Raw genomic sequence first — 19,844 nt, 5'->3', positions numbered from 1 at the left:
GACTGGTCCAGTTAAGACTTTTGGTGACACCGGGTCTACACAACAGAACCATATCAGCACTAGGTTCTGTCTTGACCTCCTTGAATGGTGTGCTCATCTGTGCTCATGAAGTGTAAGGAAATATGAGCGGGGTACAAAGTAGCCTCTCCAGTCATATTCACATGCACAAATAATCCTCCCTCCTTTTTCTAGTTCTGTTAAAAGAAGCAAGGTAGCCTGATAGGGGAATGTTTCCCTCGTGGCAACATGCATAAAATGCTACATTAAACTGATTTGCGTATGATTTTTCCCCCCATTTTGCTTTCTTGTGAGGAAAACTGCAAGTTACTTAATCTTTACCTTGTCTATCGAATACTGTGTGGCTTTGGAGGTGAGGGGTTAAGGTCTCACAATGAAATAGAATCAGATTTTAAAATATTTATAGATGACTGACTTTAAATTCACATTATTCAGTCGGTGGAAGTTGCTATGCTTTGTGCTGGTGGAAAATGAAAAAACTTGCTCTTGCTTTTCAGTGTCACAGAGTCCTGCATTGTTTAGGCTGCTAGGTTGGAATAGTGCTTTGATTCTTTGCCAGGATTTCAAAATGATTGCTAATTTTTTAATGTCGAAAATTATGGTGATCTGAGCTTTAGATTAAGAAATAAATTTTGCATCATGCATAGGTTACACTGGGTTATTTGCAAAGTGAGCTTTGGTGTAGTTAGGCTGAAGGATCTGATGATGATAATGTAAACCTGAACTTGGCCCTGGATCATGGGGGCGGGGGAGGGAGGGTGTGTGTGTGTATGAAGGAACAGAGCTGAGCTCAGCACTGAGGTAGAGAATAGAGGACAAAATGGAGGCCTTGGTCATCAGGTTGGAGAACCCAGAGAAGAGTGAATTGACACATTTTGGGATTTTTCACTTAAAAAAAATTTTTTTTTTTGATTTTTCGCTTTTTGACTGTGTTTTCTACTTCTGAGCTTTCACAACTGTTATATCCGTTTCGAAAGCTACTCGGGCTAATGAGAGAAAGAATATGTAGCTGATTATCTTTGGAACATTAATTAATATCTAGACTATTTGAGACACTTGCACAATGAGCCAGTTACCACTCCTACTTTTCCCAGCTGGAATAGTCATTTTTCTTAAAAGAATTCAAGTTTGGCCGACCGAAATGTCTATTGATTACTTTCGATAGTAGCAATCCTCACTATCAACTGGAGGGGAAACACAGCCTTCTGCATTTGTCTTGTTCTGAGGTCACTGTAGGTTCGGGTCTCTCCTTTATTCCACTGGGATGATTTCTTCAGAGTCTACTACCTGGGGGGATGCCTGATTCTGTGCATCTAATTCTGTGCATCTAGAGAATCTAATTATCTGGTTTGAGTATCTAAAACCTCCATCCTTTTGGTTGCTCTGGGGTGGTGGGTGCCCTTGCCTCAGCAGAACATTTTAAGAGAGCAGTTTGAATCAAGGTGGTGGCATCTGCTTGTGGTTTTGCCCTGTCGGTTTATAGAACAGACCTCTGATAGGTCTTAAGAAATAGATGTGCCCTAATGCTTTTCCCCTTTCGACATCTGGCATTTAGATCACAAGCCACCAATGCCGGGTGGCTAAGATCAAGTACTTGGGCCGCTGCTTCTTTTCTAGCTGAAAACTTAAGGAGCTCCACCAGATGAGGGCTCTCCCAAGAGTGTTAAAGCCTGCTAAAGCTTTCAGCTGTGTGTCCTTTGAGTGCCTCTCTCAGAATTTCTAGGGTCTTCATATGCAGATAGATCCCCAGGAACACTGTCCGGATGGGCCTCCATTCCCAAGAAACGTGGATAAAATTAGGCCAAATTCATCTTTTCATTTCGCCTTCCTATATCCCTTCACACATCATGTTTTACTTTTCCCTTTGTTCTGCAGGTTTTATCTCTGTATTAATATGCTTCTAATGAATTTTAAATGATGGCCATTTCTCAATGACCTTTGAAGTATTGCACATTCTTTTTTAGTTACTTATTAGGTAAAAATCAGTTTTTTTTTTTTCTGAGTTGACTTCTACCTCTGGTGATTTTATTAGGGCTCATATAGTCAGGTAGACACTAATTGATCTGTCTTTTCTTTTCCTTGGAAGAGTGAAAAGGAGAAAGAACTTTAGAATCTTAGAAGCTCAGATTCAGATCATAACCTTGACCTTGATCAAATGACCAAGTCTCTCTGACTTCTGGTTGCCTGTTCCGTAAATTGGTGATAATTATACCTACTGGGATTCATTCCCTGCATGAAATGCCTAGAATATAATAAGTGTTCATTACAAAGAAGACATTATCTTTGTACTAGTAATGCATAGTTGGATATAACAAATTTAAGATTTTTTAAAGTGTTACCTATGTAAGAGATACTTTTATCTATTAATAATAATAGAATAGCAATAAGTGTTTTTCCTGTAATCTCTGGAGGACTCCATCAGATAAACAAAGCTAAACAGTAAAAGTTAGACTTCTTTTTTGCAACTTAGAAAGATGACTTCAAACTTTATAAAAGTTAAAAAAATAACCATATCTGCTATTAGTATGAGCTAGTCATCAGAATTAAAGAAATGCTATGTTTTTTAGTTTATTTTTATTTAAAGATATTTCCATCTATTCAGCTCATCACCTCCAACAGTTAAAAACTCGCTTAACAAATTATAAGCAGTGCTGGAATACATTTCACACTGAGCAGAAGCAATAACAGTACAAAGGTCACTTCCGTCTTGGGATCTGGCTCACTTATTCCTGTCATTCTCAGGATTCAAATATTTGACTGATAGTTGGTTCCCCACACAGATTAGGGGGAAAAGTTTAGTTCTTCTCTAGAATAATTTATTTTAAAATTGAGAAATGATGATGTATCCTTTATTAGAAAGGATGTTTCCCCAAAAGGCACAATAAAAATTACAAAAATTCCTAGTTCCTATTAGCACATGTGGGTTTCTTTGAGATGGCGCCAGCCTGTAGCAACATATGATAAATTTGGCGAAGTTAGTTTCACTGGCACGACTTTATGAGTAGTGTTCTAAATAATTATGTACAGTTCTGTACATTAAACCCAAGAGCACAAGGCAAGCTTGGCAATATAGTCAACTACCCTTCTTGGAAGTTTTTATTTCCTTCCTTAAATATGAGGAGTTTCAGGACTGAAGAACAGTTTCATCCCCACCCCCATCCCTCAAGTACTAGCAAGATTTTTCTAGTTTGGATATATCCCTGAAGGCCTCAAAGCAGGAACCGAGAATGTTAATAAAAAGGCATAGGGACGTCAGAAAGAAATCAGAGCCAATGAAACATTTTTTTTTTTTAAATAGAGAATGAGATCACAATTAAATATGTACAAATGAGGTTTATGTGTGGGGAATAAATCTACTTTGAAGACCTAGGCCCTCTGGGAATTCTGAATCAAGAACACGCTTTGGTGGTTTGTGAAAGCCTATGTTTTCTCTGCAGTCATTGTGACATGTCTATTGTGAATTGCAGGGATGTTCAATATACCCTGAAAAATGGACAGAATAAATTGAAGGAGGGAGGAAAGGAATGTTCATCTGCAGCTTGATTCAATCAGTGATGCTTGGGATAGAAAATGTGGCAGGTTTAATTTGGATACGGAACAATTATATGGGAATTTGTAACAAAGGTTACTTTAAAATTCTAAATCAGAGGGCAAATATTTTTGCAACTCAACCATCTTGGGTTAAGCTCTCTCTATCCCCCACAATTCACTGAAAAATGCAGCGCTACAGAATCCATGCTCAAGCAATTCAAATTAAACTGAATTCTAAACAAGGGATGGCCGGATGCCACCTAGGCCATGGCGAGCTTGGTTGTACGTGTTGTGAGTTTCGTGTGCTGTGTTGTTTCTGGTATTTAACACTCCATACTTCCCCTCGTTCACATTTTGGTTGCAGACTTAATTTATCCCTTAAAGCAATAGTGAATGGATTTATTCCCAGTGTGAGAAGCACTTATTGATCAGAAGTTTGCATATAATTATGTGAAAAATAATAGAATGTTGTTTTTTTCTATCTTTTGAAGTTTTGTGTGCATTCATGAAAATACAGCCTAGAGTTATGCTTTCAGCTTTTCCTGTATTTCTCTTGTTTATCTGTTTGCACTATTTTAGTTAGTAGAGGGATTTGAAGAGTTTGAACAATACCGATCCTAAAATGTTTAATGATATGATATGTAGACAAAGTTTATAGGAGACACTAAATTCTTAAGAACAGAGAGAACTAGAACCAACATCAATTTTGGAGGGATCGGATATGGCTTTAGGGATCTCTAAGCGGAATCTATATCTGCTTAGAGGTGGGATACAAATATAATGAGGTTGAAAGTGAGTTGGGGCAGGGAGAGGGCATGTCTGGGCAATTGTAGCTCATGTTTAAAGGCCCCAAGGATGGGAAAGCTGCCTAAAAGAACAAAAGCCAGGGCTGACAGCAGACTTCAACCTCCCCATCTGCTGGATGGGAGAGTTGGACTATGTGTTAGGCTTCAAAACTAGAAATATTTTTTAAAAAGATTTTATTTATGAGAGAGAGAGAGAGAGAGAGAGAGAGAGAGAATGGGCATGAGCAGGGGTGAGGGACAGGGAGAAAGGAAGAAGTAGACTCCCTGCTGAGCAGGATCCTGGGATCATGACCTGAGCCAAAGGCTGACTCTTAATCTATTGAGCCACTCTGGTGCCCCCAAACCAGAAATCTTCAACAGATTGATGGGGAGATTTGAGGAACAACACATGGCTGGGAAGAGATTAGTATCCATGCATCCTTGATTCAAGAACCACTAGAATAGATTTCCTCAGCAAATATTAACTAACTGCCTCTTAGGCACTGAGGATGTGGTTGAGAAATAATAGCCCTGTTCCCATGGAGTTTTATTGAAATACTGAGGAGGGCATGAAATAGGGCAGGAGGAGACGGACTGATGAATAAGATCATCCCAGATAATGTTAATAAAGGAAGCCAGGTTGTATAATTGAAGGTGGGTAATGGGACAGAGCAAAGGAGGAATGACAATACTGACCTTGTATTAATTGGGAAATTAAATGAGTCACTGCACATAAGATAGCCTAGCGCCTAGACCTGTTAGGTCCCCTACTCTTCTAGAGAGTGATGATACTGAAACAGGTTCTCCCATACTTCATACAAGCTGCTCAAGGTAGCGAAAATTCCTCTCTGTTCAGGGTGGAGAGACAGAGTTGAGGTGAATGCACTGTATGGATGCAAGGAGACTTTAACCAAACATGAATATGTCAAGAAAAAACAGTCACGCTCCCTGTACTCATAGCTTTGAGAATCAAGTTAGAAGGCTTTGGGCTTGTCTCCCATGATTGAAGATGCGGGGCTGGGAGCAAGAAGGGTGGGTTTGCCTGAGAAGCAGCCGAGGCCACCAGACCCCACCACTAACAACCAGAATCAAAGACTACATGCTCTCCGTGCAGGGGGTAGTCCCCCGCCCCCCCCCCCCCCCCCCCCCGCCTCAAAGGGGCGGTATCTCCACTCCATCTTCCAAGGTCAACAGAAAGCCCTGGAGAACTTTGGAACAATTATTTGCTGGACTAAAAGAAGTGAATAGTGAGGGAGGCATTGGTAAAATGTGTTGGTCTAGGGTTCAGGGAACCTGTGTCACAGTCCCGACTCTGTCACTCACAAGCCAGGTCACCCGGGTTAAGTCACTAGTCTTTGGATCCTCGATTTCTACCTCTATAGAATGAGTGTGTTCAACTACTTGATTTCTGATGCCTTTTGGGCTCAGAAGAAGACAAGTGTCTTCTAAATATTGCCTTTGTTAGGCATTTTTCGGGAGATCCTGACCATAGCTGTCCACCATACCTGTTTATCTGGGATAGATGCTTACAATAGCTGGCTTCTCTCTTAATGGTACTAATCATTTAGTGACTGTTACTTAAAGTTTTCTGCTTATTTCACTTTGTATTTTTAAAATACTTCTATCTTAGTTAACTTGAAGAAGGGGAAATTTCCTTGGGTATAAATGAAATTCCAAAGGCAAAAGGTCTGAGCCACCTATACCCTCTGTGTTAGTTTGCTGGGGCTGCTGTAACAAATGTCCACAGGCTAGATGGATCCAACAACGGTAATGGATTTTCTCACAGTTCTGGAGGCTGAATATCAATCATCCAGGTGCCAGCACAGGGGTGAGGGTAGGGGGGGTGGTTTCCTCTGGGGCCTCTCTCCTTGGCTTGCAGATGGCCACCCTCCTGTCCCTTCACGTGGTCTTCCCTCTGTGTGTGCATATCCCTTGTGTCTCTCTGTATGTCCTGGTTTCCTCTTTTTATAAGGACACCAGTCAGATTGGATTAGGGCCACTCTAATGGCCTCATTTTAATTTAATTACCTCTTTAAAGGCCCTCTCTCCAAATATAATCACATTATGAGGTGCTAGGGGTTAGAGCCTCAGTGTACGAATTTTAGGGGAAGACAGTGAAATCCATAAGACCCACTTTGAGTTGTCTCAGCAATGAGAAGCATTTGACTTGGTAACTACATTAGTGTCCTGTGGCTACTGTTACAAATTACCAGAAACCTGGTGTCTTAACACATGGAAATTTGTTCTCACATGGTCTCTCACATTTCTCACTCCATTTCTGGAGTCCAGATGTCCAAAATCAAGGTATTAGCAGGGTCATGATCCCTCTGGAGGTCCTAGGGGAATCCTTTGTTGTCTTCTAGCTTCTGGTGGCTCTAGTCACTCCTTGGCTTGTGGCCACATCCACCTAATTGTGCCTCTATTACCACCAAGCCTTCTGCTCTGTGTTCATGTCTTCTCTGTCTCTTGTAAGTGTGTTTGTTGGATTTTACACAAATGTCTGTGCACAGATGATTCATGTGTGTTTTTAGACCACAGTCTGAATGCATGGTAGCAAGCATTTGTGAATTTAGGAATTTTTGTTTAGAGATATTCCTGGTTTGTGGTTGATGACAGACTCAAAGTCATATATTGGGAATCAAGACTTGTAGATTACAGATTATGCTTTATACCTACTATAAAGTAGCATGCTGACAGATTTATTAAGGCTTGCTGATTGCACTATCACTCTATTGTTTCTCTAGTGAGACATAAAGTGATATATGATGGATTCTAAATACAGAAATAGCTCAGGAATGATAAATAATAATACTAAAGGGTTTATATATTCTTTTTGGCATAGAAATATATGTTAGCATATTTCATATGGTCCATTTATAGTTCAGAATTATACTCATCATTGCTGCTAAAGAATTGTCAATGATAGAATTATATACTTAAACATACTAAAATCATTTTTTTTTTTCTGTGATGGAGATTTCATTATAGCAAAACCTAGAGTACTCAGAATGTTGGTGGAAAGGATATTTTGGTTGATAGAATTTTCTAGTTAATTGAGTATTGGGCAGAAAATCCATTTAATTTTTAATATTTGTTAATATTTCTAAACATTTAGGGTAGCCCAGGTGGCTCAGTGGTTTAGTGCCGCCTTCAGCCCAGGGCGTGATCCTGGAGACCCGGGATTGAGTCCCACGTCAGACTCCCTGCATGGAGCCTGCTTCTCCCTCTGCCTGTGTCTCTGCTTCTCTCTCTCTCTCTGTGTCTCTCATGAATAAATAAATAAAATCTTAAAAAAAGATTTCTAAACATTTAGGATCTTTCTCTTTGCCTTGTGATGTTGGACAAAATGGACATAATTTAAATTTTTTCTTCATGCACAGGTATTTCTAGGCAGGGCCTTGTTTAGGACTTCAGTAATAGTTACATAATGAGAAACTACTGAATGGGTATGACCCCAGAAACTATTGAACGGGTGCGACCTTCTTTGGTTTTATTCATTAACTAAATCCTGTAATGAGTTTTTTCAAATTAATTAATTTATTTGACAGAGAGAGAGAGAGAAAGAGAGAAGCAGGGGAAGCAGGAGTGAGAGAGAGAGAGAGAGAAGCAGGCTCCTCACTGAGCAGGGAGGCCATTGCAGGGCTTGATCTCAAGACCCTGAGCATGACCTGAGCTGAAAACAGATGCTTAACTGACCCACCCAGGTGCCCCAGAATATGAGTTTTTTTGGCTTTGGATTTTGCTTCATTCTTATAAAAGTAGAGTTACTAAAAATCTGATTATTTAGATCAGATAGATGTTATAAAAATTGATTACTTGAAATTTATCACAATAGTAGCTTTAATATTTAGCTCAAGGCCCTACACATAATAAAACCTCAATAAACATGTTGAGTGAATTAATAAATGATAACTACAAATCCCATTAATTTGATACAGCTCAAGTATTGATACTGAGAAAAGAAGAGTCTGGGTCTGCATCTCTTCATCATTTTGCTTATTCAAGGTAAAATCTCTTATTTACAGATTTATGATTATTTTTACTACATTAGACCAAAACATTTATTCCTCTAGCAATATTTATTGAGTGGCTATCTGCCAGACACTATTCTAGAAGTTGAGAAACCATCAGTTAAAAAAAAAAAAAAACACTTAAGATTGGCCAACTCAGATAAGAGCACATTATATAAATAAGTGTGTGTGTGTGTAAATGTCTATAAAGTGCCTCAGAAAAGTCTCCTCTATAAAGAAAATAATAAGAGCCAATTTATATATTATGAATAGGCTACCTTTATTCTTTGAAATATCTCAAAATACACTTATTGGCATTTTTCATTTTATGTCAAGTTATAGTAAATGGTCAATTTAAGGAGCTAGTGTTTGGTTTCAAAATGAACTAAACTCCTATTTTATTAAGCATGTTGGTCAGTTCTGATGAAAGAGTTTATTTGTCCACACACACATAAGCTGTCTTTGCTCTCCTGAGGTCTGAGAAGTGAAAGATGATCTTCAAGAGGAATTTGTATCTACCGACGTTCAGTGTGTGACAACATTCTCAAGATGACTGGATTTCTATGAGAAATGTTAGTGTGTGCTTAGGATGCCTAGACCTGCCTTGGGCAAGCATATGTAGATAATGTGTTTGTATGTGTGTGCATGTGTGTTTGTAGCCCTGTCCCCATTCCTATCTCTGTCTCCATATGCCACTGGTTGCCTACAATGTGACTTTAGCTGTGACTTCTCTACACGGGTCCGCACGACAGTCATTAGGATGATACTCCTCATCAGCCTGTTTTTCCGTTGTGTTCCTCATGCTGCTTGTAACAGGCCTTTGCCAACCCCCGTGTTCTTCTGGAGCAATTTGTGAGATGTGCTTTGCTCTACAAGTTGTTGTTTAACCCAGACAGACAATAAAAACCCTTGGGGACTTTTCTCATTCCTTTCATTCCGGGGTGGTCATTTTTATTACTACAAACACATGTTCTCAAAAATGCACATTAGAGCAAATTTGGTATGGCTTGGGAGTTTAGCAGATTTCCCGCCTTTCTTAATACAGGCACTTTCATGGCATACTTTTAATACCATGGATAAAACAGAAGGAATAATCCTGTGGGTGCTTTAAAACATTTGAATGTTTGCATTTTTTCTTGACAAATAATCTGAATGATATTCTCATTTTTGTCCTTAAATCATCAGAAAGCTATGTATTTGAACAAAATCTTCTTGACAGTCCTCTAACAACCCCATCCTCCCATAGAATATATTTCCCTGAGTAGCATTGTGGATTTTAGTCCCTGGCTTTGAGTAAGGGGTGACTGAAAAATGGAACTTGCACCTTCACTTGCTATAGGAATCCTGTGAACAATTATCATCCACAATGTAGAGAGACAGAGAGAAAAAAAAAAGTCTGTACTTCAGATAACTATGATACTGTAGTACCTAATTTTCTTTCCAGGTAGGGTGGCATAAAATATAATACTGTACAAAGGCTAACAGCTAAAGCTGTTCTGATCCCTAATTATTCTTTAATGTATCTGATACACAAGTAGTGGGATTTTTTTCTTTTCTTTTCTTTTTTTTTTTTTTTTTTTTGTCGTTTTGTTTTTAAGCTGTGTGGACAAAAGGAATTCTGGATTACTTATATTGTACCCTGATGCCTTTCACTTAGTGAGGCTCCGTTTTAACTTTTATTTTATTTGTTTGTTTGAAAGAGTTACAGTGTTAATGATAACATTTAACACCTACAATTCAGGTTCAGATAGCCTGATGCACCTCCTTACACCCTCAGGAATATGTCTGTTCCTGATCTCTGGACCAGAGAGGTTGAGTCCTTTGACTAGGAAACCTACTGAGCAGAATTTTAGGAAATGCTAAGGAACATAGTCTATGTGAGCTCTTTTAATCCATTGTGCATATAATATTTGGATCCAGTATTTTTATTGTGGTCAAATTATATTCGAGATACTAAAAAGAGAGGTCAGATAATGCCAACAAGTTGGGCTGCTATAAGAATAGCTTGTGAGCTGGAGTCAAAACTAGTTTTTATCACCTGAAATGACTTGAAGAATCTGTTGCGGACAAAGAGAAATGAGCCTGTAAAAATCAGAGTCAGCACGATCCAGCAGAAGGAGGAGTTAAGGGACATGTTGAAGAAAAGCATTTAAGGCCTATTTAAAACCTTTAAAATTATACAAGTGATATATCTTCGCAAGAGAGAATTTGGAAGATACAGATACATGCAAATATCTCCTTATGCAGAACTCTTAACTTTCCAGATGCATCCATAGATATTTAAAGTACGTGTGCATGTTTGATCCTGGAGTTTGAGGAGGAGCCCCTAGTCCCCTTATTGCTCATAGTGATGAATCGGCATGTAGGTAGTGAGTTTTAGCATCTCTGCCCTTTGAAGGACCCAGAAGTCATTCTCTCAAGCAGTGTCCTTATGTAGGAAGGAGTGAACACTGAGTTTAGTGGAAGAATTAAGGACAAAGCAGTTTTGTACATGCAAATGAATTGTAGCTTGCTCTGCACCAGCACTGACCATACTTTATGCCCCACCTTTCCACTCCCCACCTCTTAACGTATTTTTGCGAAACATCACTGAGTTCATTTGGAGCCAGATTTTGGTGTTGGTATGTTGTGGATGACCCTGCGTTTTGTTTATATGTTTTCTCATTACTGTAGATCTATGCATATGTCTTTGAAAACATCAAATCTGTCCGACTGGAAGCCCTGCTGTTATCCTTGCTGAGCATCGTGGTGCTTGTTCTGGTTAAAGAGCTGAATGAACAGTTTAAAAGGAAAATTAAAGTTGTTCTTCCTGTCGATTTAGTTTTGGTAAGTATGAAATCAATATTTAGCATTGTGCCTTACAATGCTTGCCAGTGGTTGGGGTAACCTGCCGAGGCTCACTATATTGTCTGCAGTAACCCACAGCTATTCCTGTCTCTCATTAAAGGAAGGCTAATTTTGCGTGGCTATACATTAATGTAAGAACAGGAAACATTTTGAGTCAATAATTTTAAAAAGGAGGCACACGTGTTTTCAATTTACACAGCATTTCTCATATGCTTGTAATTTTTTTTACATAAATAATAGAACATATAGCTTAAGATTTTAAATAAGGAGATATTTCTAAGGGTGAGACTCAAAAGATTTCTGGAATGATTCTCCCTGAAGCAATAAAAAGTGATATCACATGCTATTGATGTAGCATCTATATGATATCCATACAAGTGTTATCAGTTGACAAATGTCCATTAATGATAGGTAGAGTTATTAACACTTTTTTTACGGACCTAATTTTGCTTTATTGAAAGGATATTCAAGATTTTCAGTGGCCAAGGCTGGTTCTCTAAGATACTTTTTGTTGCTATACCTGGCAAAGCAGTGAATTATACTTTGCATTAAGGTTTATGGATTATGCATTAAAAAACACATTTTGAAATTTTAAGAGCCTCTAATGGGAACTCTTAATTAAACAAAGCATTAAGTTGAAAATGTAATGTTAACACAACCATAGTCTATGAACTTGTCATTAATTGGCTTTGGTTTTTTAATGGTCTCTGTGTTTCACAGGTACAGAACAAGTGGTGTCTAAATAATTTTACCTCTTCGCATAATCATTCATATTGCTGAAATGATACAGGTTTACATAAATGTATAAGGCCAGCATATTGGAAACTGTCTGAGGACTATGACTTGTTTTTGTAGAACTAAGATGGATGGCCTCTCTCCATAGCTAGGCCATGGATGATTCCATACTCCTGATAACTTATGGAGATCCATGTAACATATGTGATCTATATAATGAGTGTGTAATTGTGTGTATTTCAAATAGTCCATAAAAGTGGAAGGTGCTCTGATTTTTAGTAGTTTTCACAGCAACCACTGTGACCCACACCATTTTGTTCCAAAGTCCCATAGGTATTAAGAAATCTTATTATATCTCGGGAAGCTTTGCTATATAAGTTGCATGAAACTGAAAATTAAAAACAACCTTAGGTAACAAGGCCCTTGAGCTGGTAATAAAAAAATTACTTATTTAATGCAAAAATAGTAAGAATTATCCTTTATCCTTATAAAAAAAGAAGAGGTATTTCTTACATAAAGTTGCCCCCAACATTTGCAAGATCCAAGGTAAAAATATGAATGCAGGTCACAATACTTAAAAATTATAGATCAAGATGTTAAATAAAACACAGTTCTAGGGTGGCTGGGGGGTTCAGTTGGTTAAGCAGTTAGGTGTTTGACTCTTTTTTTTTTTAAGACCTTATTTATTTATTCATGAGAGACACAGATAGAGAGAGGCAGAGACACAGGCAGAGGGAGAAGCAGGCTCCATGTAGGAAGCCCGACGTGGGACTCAATCCCGGGTCTGCAGGATCACGCCCTGGGCTGTAGGCAGGCATTAAACCGCTGAGCCACCCAGGCTGCCCAGGTGTTTGACTCTTGATTTCAACTCAGGTCATGATCTCAGGTTGCAAGCCCAAGCCTTGCATCGGGCTCTGCGCAGGGTGTGGATCCTCCCTAAGATTCTCTCTCTCCCTCTCCCTCTACCCTCCCCCCTCCCTTACTTGAGTTCTCTCTGTCTCTAAAAAAATCCCAAAACAAAACGAACAAAACCCCCAAAAACTAAAAATCAAAAAAACAAAAGCAGGTTCTATTTTCCTATTTTGACTAAAACATCCTAATGATTACCTTGAAAGGTCACCCCTTTGAGTTCTGTCAGAATGAGGCAGCGTTGGGAGAGCCAGCTCCTTGGCCTGCCCCTTCTCTTCCTACTCCAGCTCTGGCCCACTAACAAGGGGATTCATATGTATATGTGTGGCTAGTCCTGTGTCAGTATCCAAGCTCCAAACATATCCCCACCCCACCCTTCCATCACCAAAACCATCCTGTGGCCTTTTCATGGGCCACACTGGGAGGATGAACTGACCAGAAGGCTTGGGGCCATTTGGGTAGGAAATCGTAGATTCCTGAGTGTCCAAGGTATGGTCCAGAAAGATGAGTATGGGTGAGTTGGGCACATCCCATTACCCCATAAAGCTCTCATTTTATGAGCAGAGCTACTTGGAGGAGGGCCAGATTAGAGCCCTCTAAAGCACTGGGCCTGCCTGGACCTGGACAACAGGGGATCCAGTGCTGGCCCTAGACACACATATAATATTAAAATAATGTTGAAGAGGGACCAATGACTCAGCTGATAAAGGAAGTGTCAAAGAAATACAGTGTGGAAATAAGACATTGTCTTATTCTAAAGCCAGTTCAGTGGCTTAGAGTACTTAATTTTAATATTGGCTATAGGTATTAATGAACATTATGTTTTCTTCCGTTTTCAATAAGGAACCAATATTTTGTGGCTATCGTATATTTTCTTTTAGAGCTCACAGTATTTTCTGACCTGATGTAAATATCTCATGGAAATTATTTGCAATTAAAATTTTTAATCATCTTGGTAATTTTTGAGTATGTTAATACTCCTGATTCTAACCTAATAGCCTGAATTTTTAACTACAACTATCTTCATCAGAAAATACTATTGTATCCCATTATTTATTAAGTTAACAGTATAACCTGTATAGTTTTGTTGCCTTTTTAAAGAAAATTCTGAAGGCTGCTTTGCTTTTTAAGTCTATTTGATGTTTGAAAACCCTCCAGAGATTCAGTTAAATATCATCACAGAGAACAGAAATACACAGATAGGAAAACTCCCTATAAAATAATATTATTGGTCATCAATTGTTAAATGTGTCTTAATTTGCTAGTGTAATTTTGTTCTACCTTTTTTCTGGCCATTCATATGGCAAATTTGTACTTTAAATAGAAAATCGGTACGTCTCTTTTTAACAATAACGTATAGTGTAGAAGTAGTTCCAAACTAATACCAAACTGATGCCATAGCCATGCGAAATTTCTAGTACCTACTAAAATTATCAGAAGAATGAAAAGAGAATGTGAAAGTGGCTGGAAAACATGGAGAGTGGCATGGCTAGGATAACAGACTGAACTGGGTTCTGAACATACATTTTCCAAGGTGATTATGTATACAGGCAGAGAATACCTGACCTTGCTTATCATAGGTCACATAACAGAGTGTAGGGCACCTGAGACTCCACAGAGGTAATTTTAAAAACAGTCAATCCAGCATGTTACTAACTAGTGTATTTTACTTTAAGAAATTGTAAAAGCTCAAAATTCAAAATTATTTAAGGAAACTGTAAATCATCATTGGTTACTAACCTATATAGGTGTATTAATGCAATAGCTCGAACTCTTGAAAAGCTGGTGTCAGGGAGGGAAATCGTGCTGTGTTATAAAGCATTCCTTCATGTCTGGAAAGACAACTATTTAGGTTGTTTGTGGTATCTGTACACACATACGTGCATTCCCATATTCTGTTTTGTGCCCCTTCAAAATCAGTCATAATTGGATTGACACATCGAGAAGGATAGCCATGTTATTGGGATGCCATTTGATTTTTGAGACTGCAAATCAAGTGCTCTCAAGTTTCAGAGGCATTTTTTTTTTAATTTTTAAAATTTTCTTAATTTTTAAATGTCTGTGCAGCTTTACTCTTGACAATCATGGGCACATGAACAATGTTTACATTTAGAAATAGTTTCAAGATGTTTGAGAGGCTAGTTAATAATCTTCTTTTTCTTTTTTTTTCAAATGGAATACAGATTATTGCTGCATCATTTGCTTGTTACTGTACCAATATGGAAATCACATATGGATTAGAAGTACTTGGTCATATTCCAAAAGGGTAATGTCTTTTTCTTTCTTTTTTGTTTGTTTGTTTTTGATGGAAGAAAGGACTTGGGGTAGGCGGCTATGAATTTCATTTTTTTCAAAGGTCCTCTATTAGATAAAATTCTAATTAACTTCTATTTGAAAATGATAGAGACAAATAATACACATATGAAGAAAGAGTAACTTCTTAAACTGCCTGTTAGTAGGGAAGTTGGTAATGATTTTATACAGCGTTGCTTCAGGTAAAAGATTTGGAAGTTATTTACAAAGATATTATTTGGGAAAAAACAGAAGGTTTGAATTTCTAAATTATAGTCATGCTCTGGGATTTATTGTTCCCTATTCCACTCACATATTCTTATGACTATTTTTATTTCACTTAAAACATAGTAAAAGCACACAAGCATCATCTGAAATAGAAACCCCATAGGCCTGGGTGGTGTATAATGGTGAGAGAGGGTGGGAGTAGAGAACAGGATATGGTTTCTTACAGTCTTCTCCTGGACACTAAGAGGAAGGTTAACAAGAAATGTTCACCCTAAAAGGGCAAAAGATTGAGCCAAATATAGCCTGAAAGAACACAAAGACATCTTAGGGAAGAGAAAGGTGCCATAGGGTTATTCCCTCTTAATGGGCTGTATATTCACCAATATTTATAAATATGGGCAAAGTTAACAGTTGTTTAGTCCTATATACTTTTATCTTCCAGTCCCAAATTTTGCTTTCTAATTACATTAAAATGGAGGAACCGTAGAAAAATTCCCAGGGTTAAAAAGATAATTAAAAATAAATCCTGTCTTTAGCCTTTATGTAGATGCAGGCTAATGGTGATTATTTGAGTCAACTTGGGTTTTCTGCAAGGTTCTCCACTTTTCCACCTCAAAAGTAAAATTATTATTTCTTTCTAAATCAGCTCATTGTTATTAATAATTAAGTAAGGTCAATTTTTATGAAGCGGAAGTTCTTATACAATGAAAGGGCAGACTCACATTGAGGTACCTTAGGGCCTGCAATGTTACAAATCAATTTCTTTTGGGTATAAACTTTTCTAAGTGGGTAAAAGAGATCATGCCTCTCTCCAACATGCTTTAATTCTCCTTTGAGTGGCCTTTCCAGACCCATTCTCTGAAGGAACCATTGAAAGAGTGTGGCATTGAAAAGAGATAGTGAACCCCAGCTCTACCATTCACTTTGTGATTTAGATGCATTACCTAAACTTTCTTAAAACTTTTGTCCACAATGGAGTGCATGAATGGCACTCGGTGTGGGGTCCTGTGGACAATTAAATGCAACAGCTAATTGAGAGGGCTGAACGTTCCACTTTCTTGCAAGATATTAAGTCAACATGATTTATCTTCCTTTTTTTCTTCTACTTTTTCCCCAGAGGGATTTTTTCATTTGTTTTTTGGAGGAGAAGTAAGTCCTCCAAAGCATCATCAGGGTTAAGTAAACAATGATACCTTGGCTGAAGTGGTTTTCAAAAGACAAGGAGACAGTGGCTGGGTGTTAGTTGAAAAAAATATTTCAAAAGCTTCTTTACAACTGGGGAGCTATATTTTGCAACAGAGGGTAGGTGGAATTTTTTAAACATGTTTTTCTTGACATATGTGATACATAGTTAAGTGTACCATGAAAGGATTGAGTTAAAAACATAATTAAGATGATGAACTCAATGGCAAATTTAGGGATTAGCTCAAGATTGTAGCTCACAGCAAACCATTGTTTGCATACAACACTGTAGTACTCCGAGTGGGAAATATAGTCTTTAACGCTTTGCCAATTAAATATTTGGAAAGGTTAGAATGCAAGAACACTCCAGATTTGTTTTTGTTCTGATACAGGAAATTTTTGTTGAGTCAGAGTTTCTCTAGTGTAACCTAAATTCCCTGGGCGCAAATGCCAATGGATGCATGGAGCCGTCGCTTTGGCGACGATCCTTGTGATTTTTCTGCTAAGTAATATAGAAAACAAAGGGCATCTAAGAGCAAGGCTGCTTGGTTTTCACAAGAGTGTTTCACTTTTTCTGTGTGAACTTCATAGCCATTACCGCAGTTGAATTCATTTGCAAGTTGTTACAGAAATTACAGGGAAGTTGATGACTTCAGTATGGTCTTTCTTTCCACAGAATCCCTCCACCTCGAGCTCCCCCCATGAATGTCCTCTCTGCAGTAATCACTGAAGCTTTTGGAGTGGCACTCGTCGGCTATGTGGCCTCCCTGGCTCTTGCTCAAGGATCTGCCAAAAAATACAAATACTCAGTTGATGACAACCAGGTGGAGTAGGCCCCAGCCCCTGTCCAAGGGCTGTTGTATCATGGTCCTCGTGCACTCCCAGATCCTGGGCATGTTGAACTTCTGAAAAATATAATTTCCTAAGTGTATAGCAAGAATGGGTAGAACAGAACAAAAATCTCTAAAGCATTCATACACAGCTGAAAAACCTAGCCTTCATGGGTTGGTTGATAATATACATTTTTTTCCCTCCTAGGGAGAGAGACATCTTGATGTCCTTTTTGATTTTAGGATAGAATCTACATATATTATCATTGCATGCTGACTTTTAAAAATCATGGATTTCAAAGTAAAAATAACACCATTACTTATTCTTGCTAGTAAAAACTAAAGGGCACAAGGGGTTATTCTGAGAATACCAAACAATGAAAATTTTACTGATCATATTTCTAAATCTACTTCTGCTAGTCTCTTCTTTCAAGCCTTATGGCCGTACATTCCTGCATAGGTCTGCAGAGGCAGCTGTGGGATGGCGTATTACCCGTGTCTAAAATCTCACTCTGACTCCAGGTGCCCTTAGTTTTTCTGTGCCCCAGTTTTGTCGTCTGTAAAAAAACAGATTTATTCATTTAATGGATGTGTATTGAGCTCTACCAAGTACTGGGTAGTGGCCTAGGAACAAGGGGTGCAATGGTATACAACACAGACCATGTTTTTCCTCATCCCAAACGCTCCCAGTAGCAGGGTTTGCAGGTGAAATGCCTCTTTTCCAAGGCTTACAGGGCCCTCCATGACCTGCCACCATCACTTTCCTCCCTGATCCATTTCCCTTTATCCGTTTCCCTTTATACTCTGTTTTAATCACACTTATGCCTACCTTTTCCTTGGACCCATTAATCATATATCTGGTCAGGACATTTGTACCTGCCGCTCCCTTTGCTAGGAACTTCATCCCTTCAGATATCTGCATGCCTCTTTTGTTCAAATGTTCCCTTCTCAGGGAGGCCTTTCTTGGTAAACTGAAATCCTAAACTCCAGATTTTTCCACTCCCTTCTCTGCTTTGCTTTTTGTGTTAATCTTGCTTACTGTCAGCATTCCCTCACTAGAGTGCCAGCTCTCTGAGGGTGGGGATATTTATCTGTTTTGTTTACTGGCAACAGCAGAAGCAGGAAAACATTAGGAGGCTTTTGCAATAATCCAGGTGATATTTGATGCCTGGGACGGGGTTGTAGCAATGCAAGAGATGAGAAGTAGACAGATTCGGATTGGATGTGGGTGCCATCTGGGAAAAGGGAAAGGAGTCAAAAATATCTCTAATTCTTTGGTCTAAGCAATTGGAATTTAAGGTGGGGAAGAATGTGAGATCAGTTGGGGATCATAAAGAGCAACAGCATGATTTGGTTAAGTTTGGGATACTTGTCAGCCGTCCAAATGGAGATCCTAAGTAGCAGGTTGGCCATATGAGTCTAATGTGCAGAAGATTGACCCAGACTACAGATGTAAATTTGAGAGTTGTCAATGTATAATCTGGATAACTAAGATCAGAGAGAAAAGTGGTCCAATATCTGTGATTGGTTAGAGGAGGAGGAACCATAAAGGAAACTGAGAAGTAGTGGCCAGGGAAGTAGGAGGAAGACAGGAGGGTCTGGGGTCCTAGAAGGACTTAGAAGGAACCTTTAAGGAGAAGGAACTGAGCAACTATGTCCAAGGCCACTTTTAGCCCAGGGAAGTAGGAAACCACCGCTAGATTTAGCATTGTGGAAACGATTGGTGGAGTGGTGGGTATGGTGGGGAACTTTCCTACAAGGTGGTTATGAGCATTAAATGCTTAGAACAGTTTCTGGCTTTGTTGTAAGCACTCAAAAAAAAAAAAGTTAGCTACTTTATTTTTAATGTTTAAGTCACAACAAATGCGGAGAACAGAAATTGAATACAAACAAGCCTCATCCTTTGACAAGATGTCCCCGTGGTCTCCAAAAGTTGATTGTGGAATAAGTAATGATATATTCTCCTATTATCAATCTTGTAGGAATTTTTGGCCCATGGCCTCAGCAATGTGATTCCTTCCTTTTTCTTCTGCATACCAAGTGCTGCTGCCATGGGAAGGACTGCTGGCCTGTACAGCACAGGGGCAAAGACGCAGGTAACTTCATCGTTCAGAATGGACCAGAGAACCGCTGGTGACTCTCCGTTTCGGAAAGGGGGGATGTTGAGCTTCTTTCTAAAGTCCTGAAAGTATTTTCACTTCTTCAACGGTTTTCTAACTCGTTTTGAGAAAATCTCATTCTCTCTCTCTCCCTCTCTTTCTTGTGAATGATCCTTCCAGAAGCCCAGGGACTCAGGGAGCAGACAGGAATCAGACTCGCGGCCCGTTATTGTTGGCAACCTTTGAATCAAGCTCCCTCTAGTGGCGATGCTGATTTTGTGTTTTGCTAATTAACCAACTTGAAAATTTTCCATTTGTGTTCATTTAAGTAAAATGAAATCAGCTATATGCAGAATCTGTCCTTGATGGGGAAATTTC

At 38.8% G+C, this 19,844-nt stretch overlaps 1 protein-coding gene across 2 annotated transcripts in view; it reads left to right on the top strand.

Moving 5' to 3' along the window:
* Positions 1-19,844, top strand: part of SLC26A7 (solute carrier family 26 member 7) — a 114,159-nt gene that overhangs the window by 50,627 nt on the left and 43,688 nt on the right. For both annotated transcript variants that reach the window (XR_011996581.1, XM_026013462.2), the window contains exons 6-9: positions 11,018-11,170; positions 15,019-15,101; positions 17,214-17,361; positions 19,350-19,463. Coding sequence is in view for 1 of the 2 variants with exons in the window: in XM_026013462.2 (XP_025869247.1) it covers positions 11,018-11,170; positions 15,019-15,101; positions 17,214-17,361; positions 19,350-19,463 (498 nt within the window). In the remaining variant the exon portion in view is untranslated. The remainder of the gene's footprint in view (positions 1-11,017; positions 11,171-15,018; positions 15,102-17,213; positions 17,362-19,349; positions 19,464-19,844) is intronic.

This window comes from Vulpes vulpes, chromosome 13 (genome assembly GCF_048418805.1).
Source record: "Vulpes vulpes isolate BD-2025 chromosome 13, VulVul3, whole genome shotgun sequence".
NCBI classification, from domain to species: domain Eukaryota; kingdom Metazoa; phylum Chordata; class Mammalia; order Carnivora; family Canidae; genus Vulpes; species Vulpes vulpes.
This window is presented reverse-complemented; position numbering and strand designations above follow the sequence as displayed.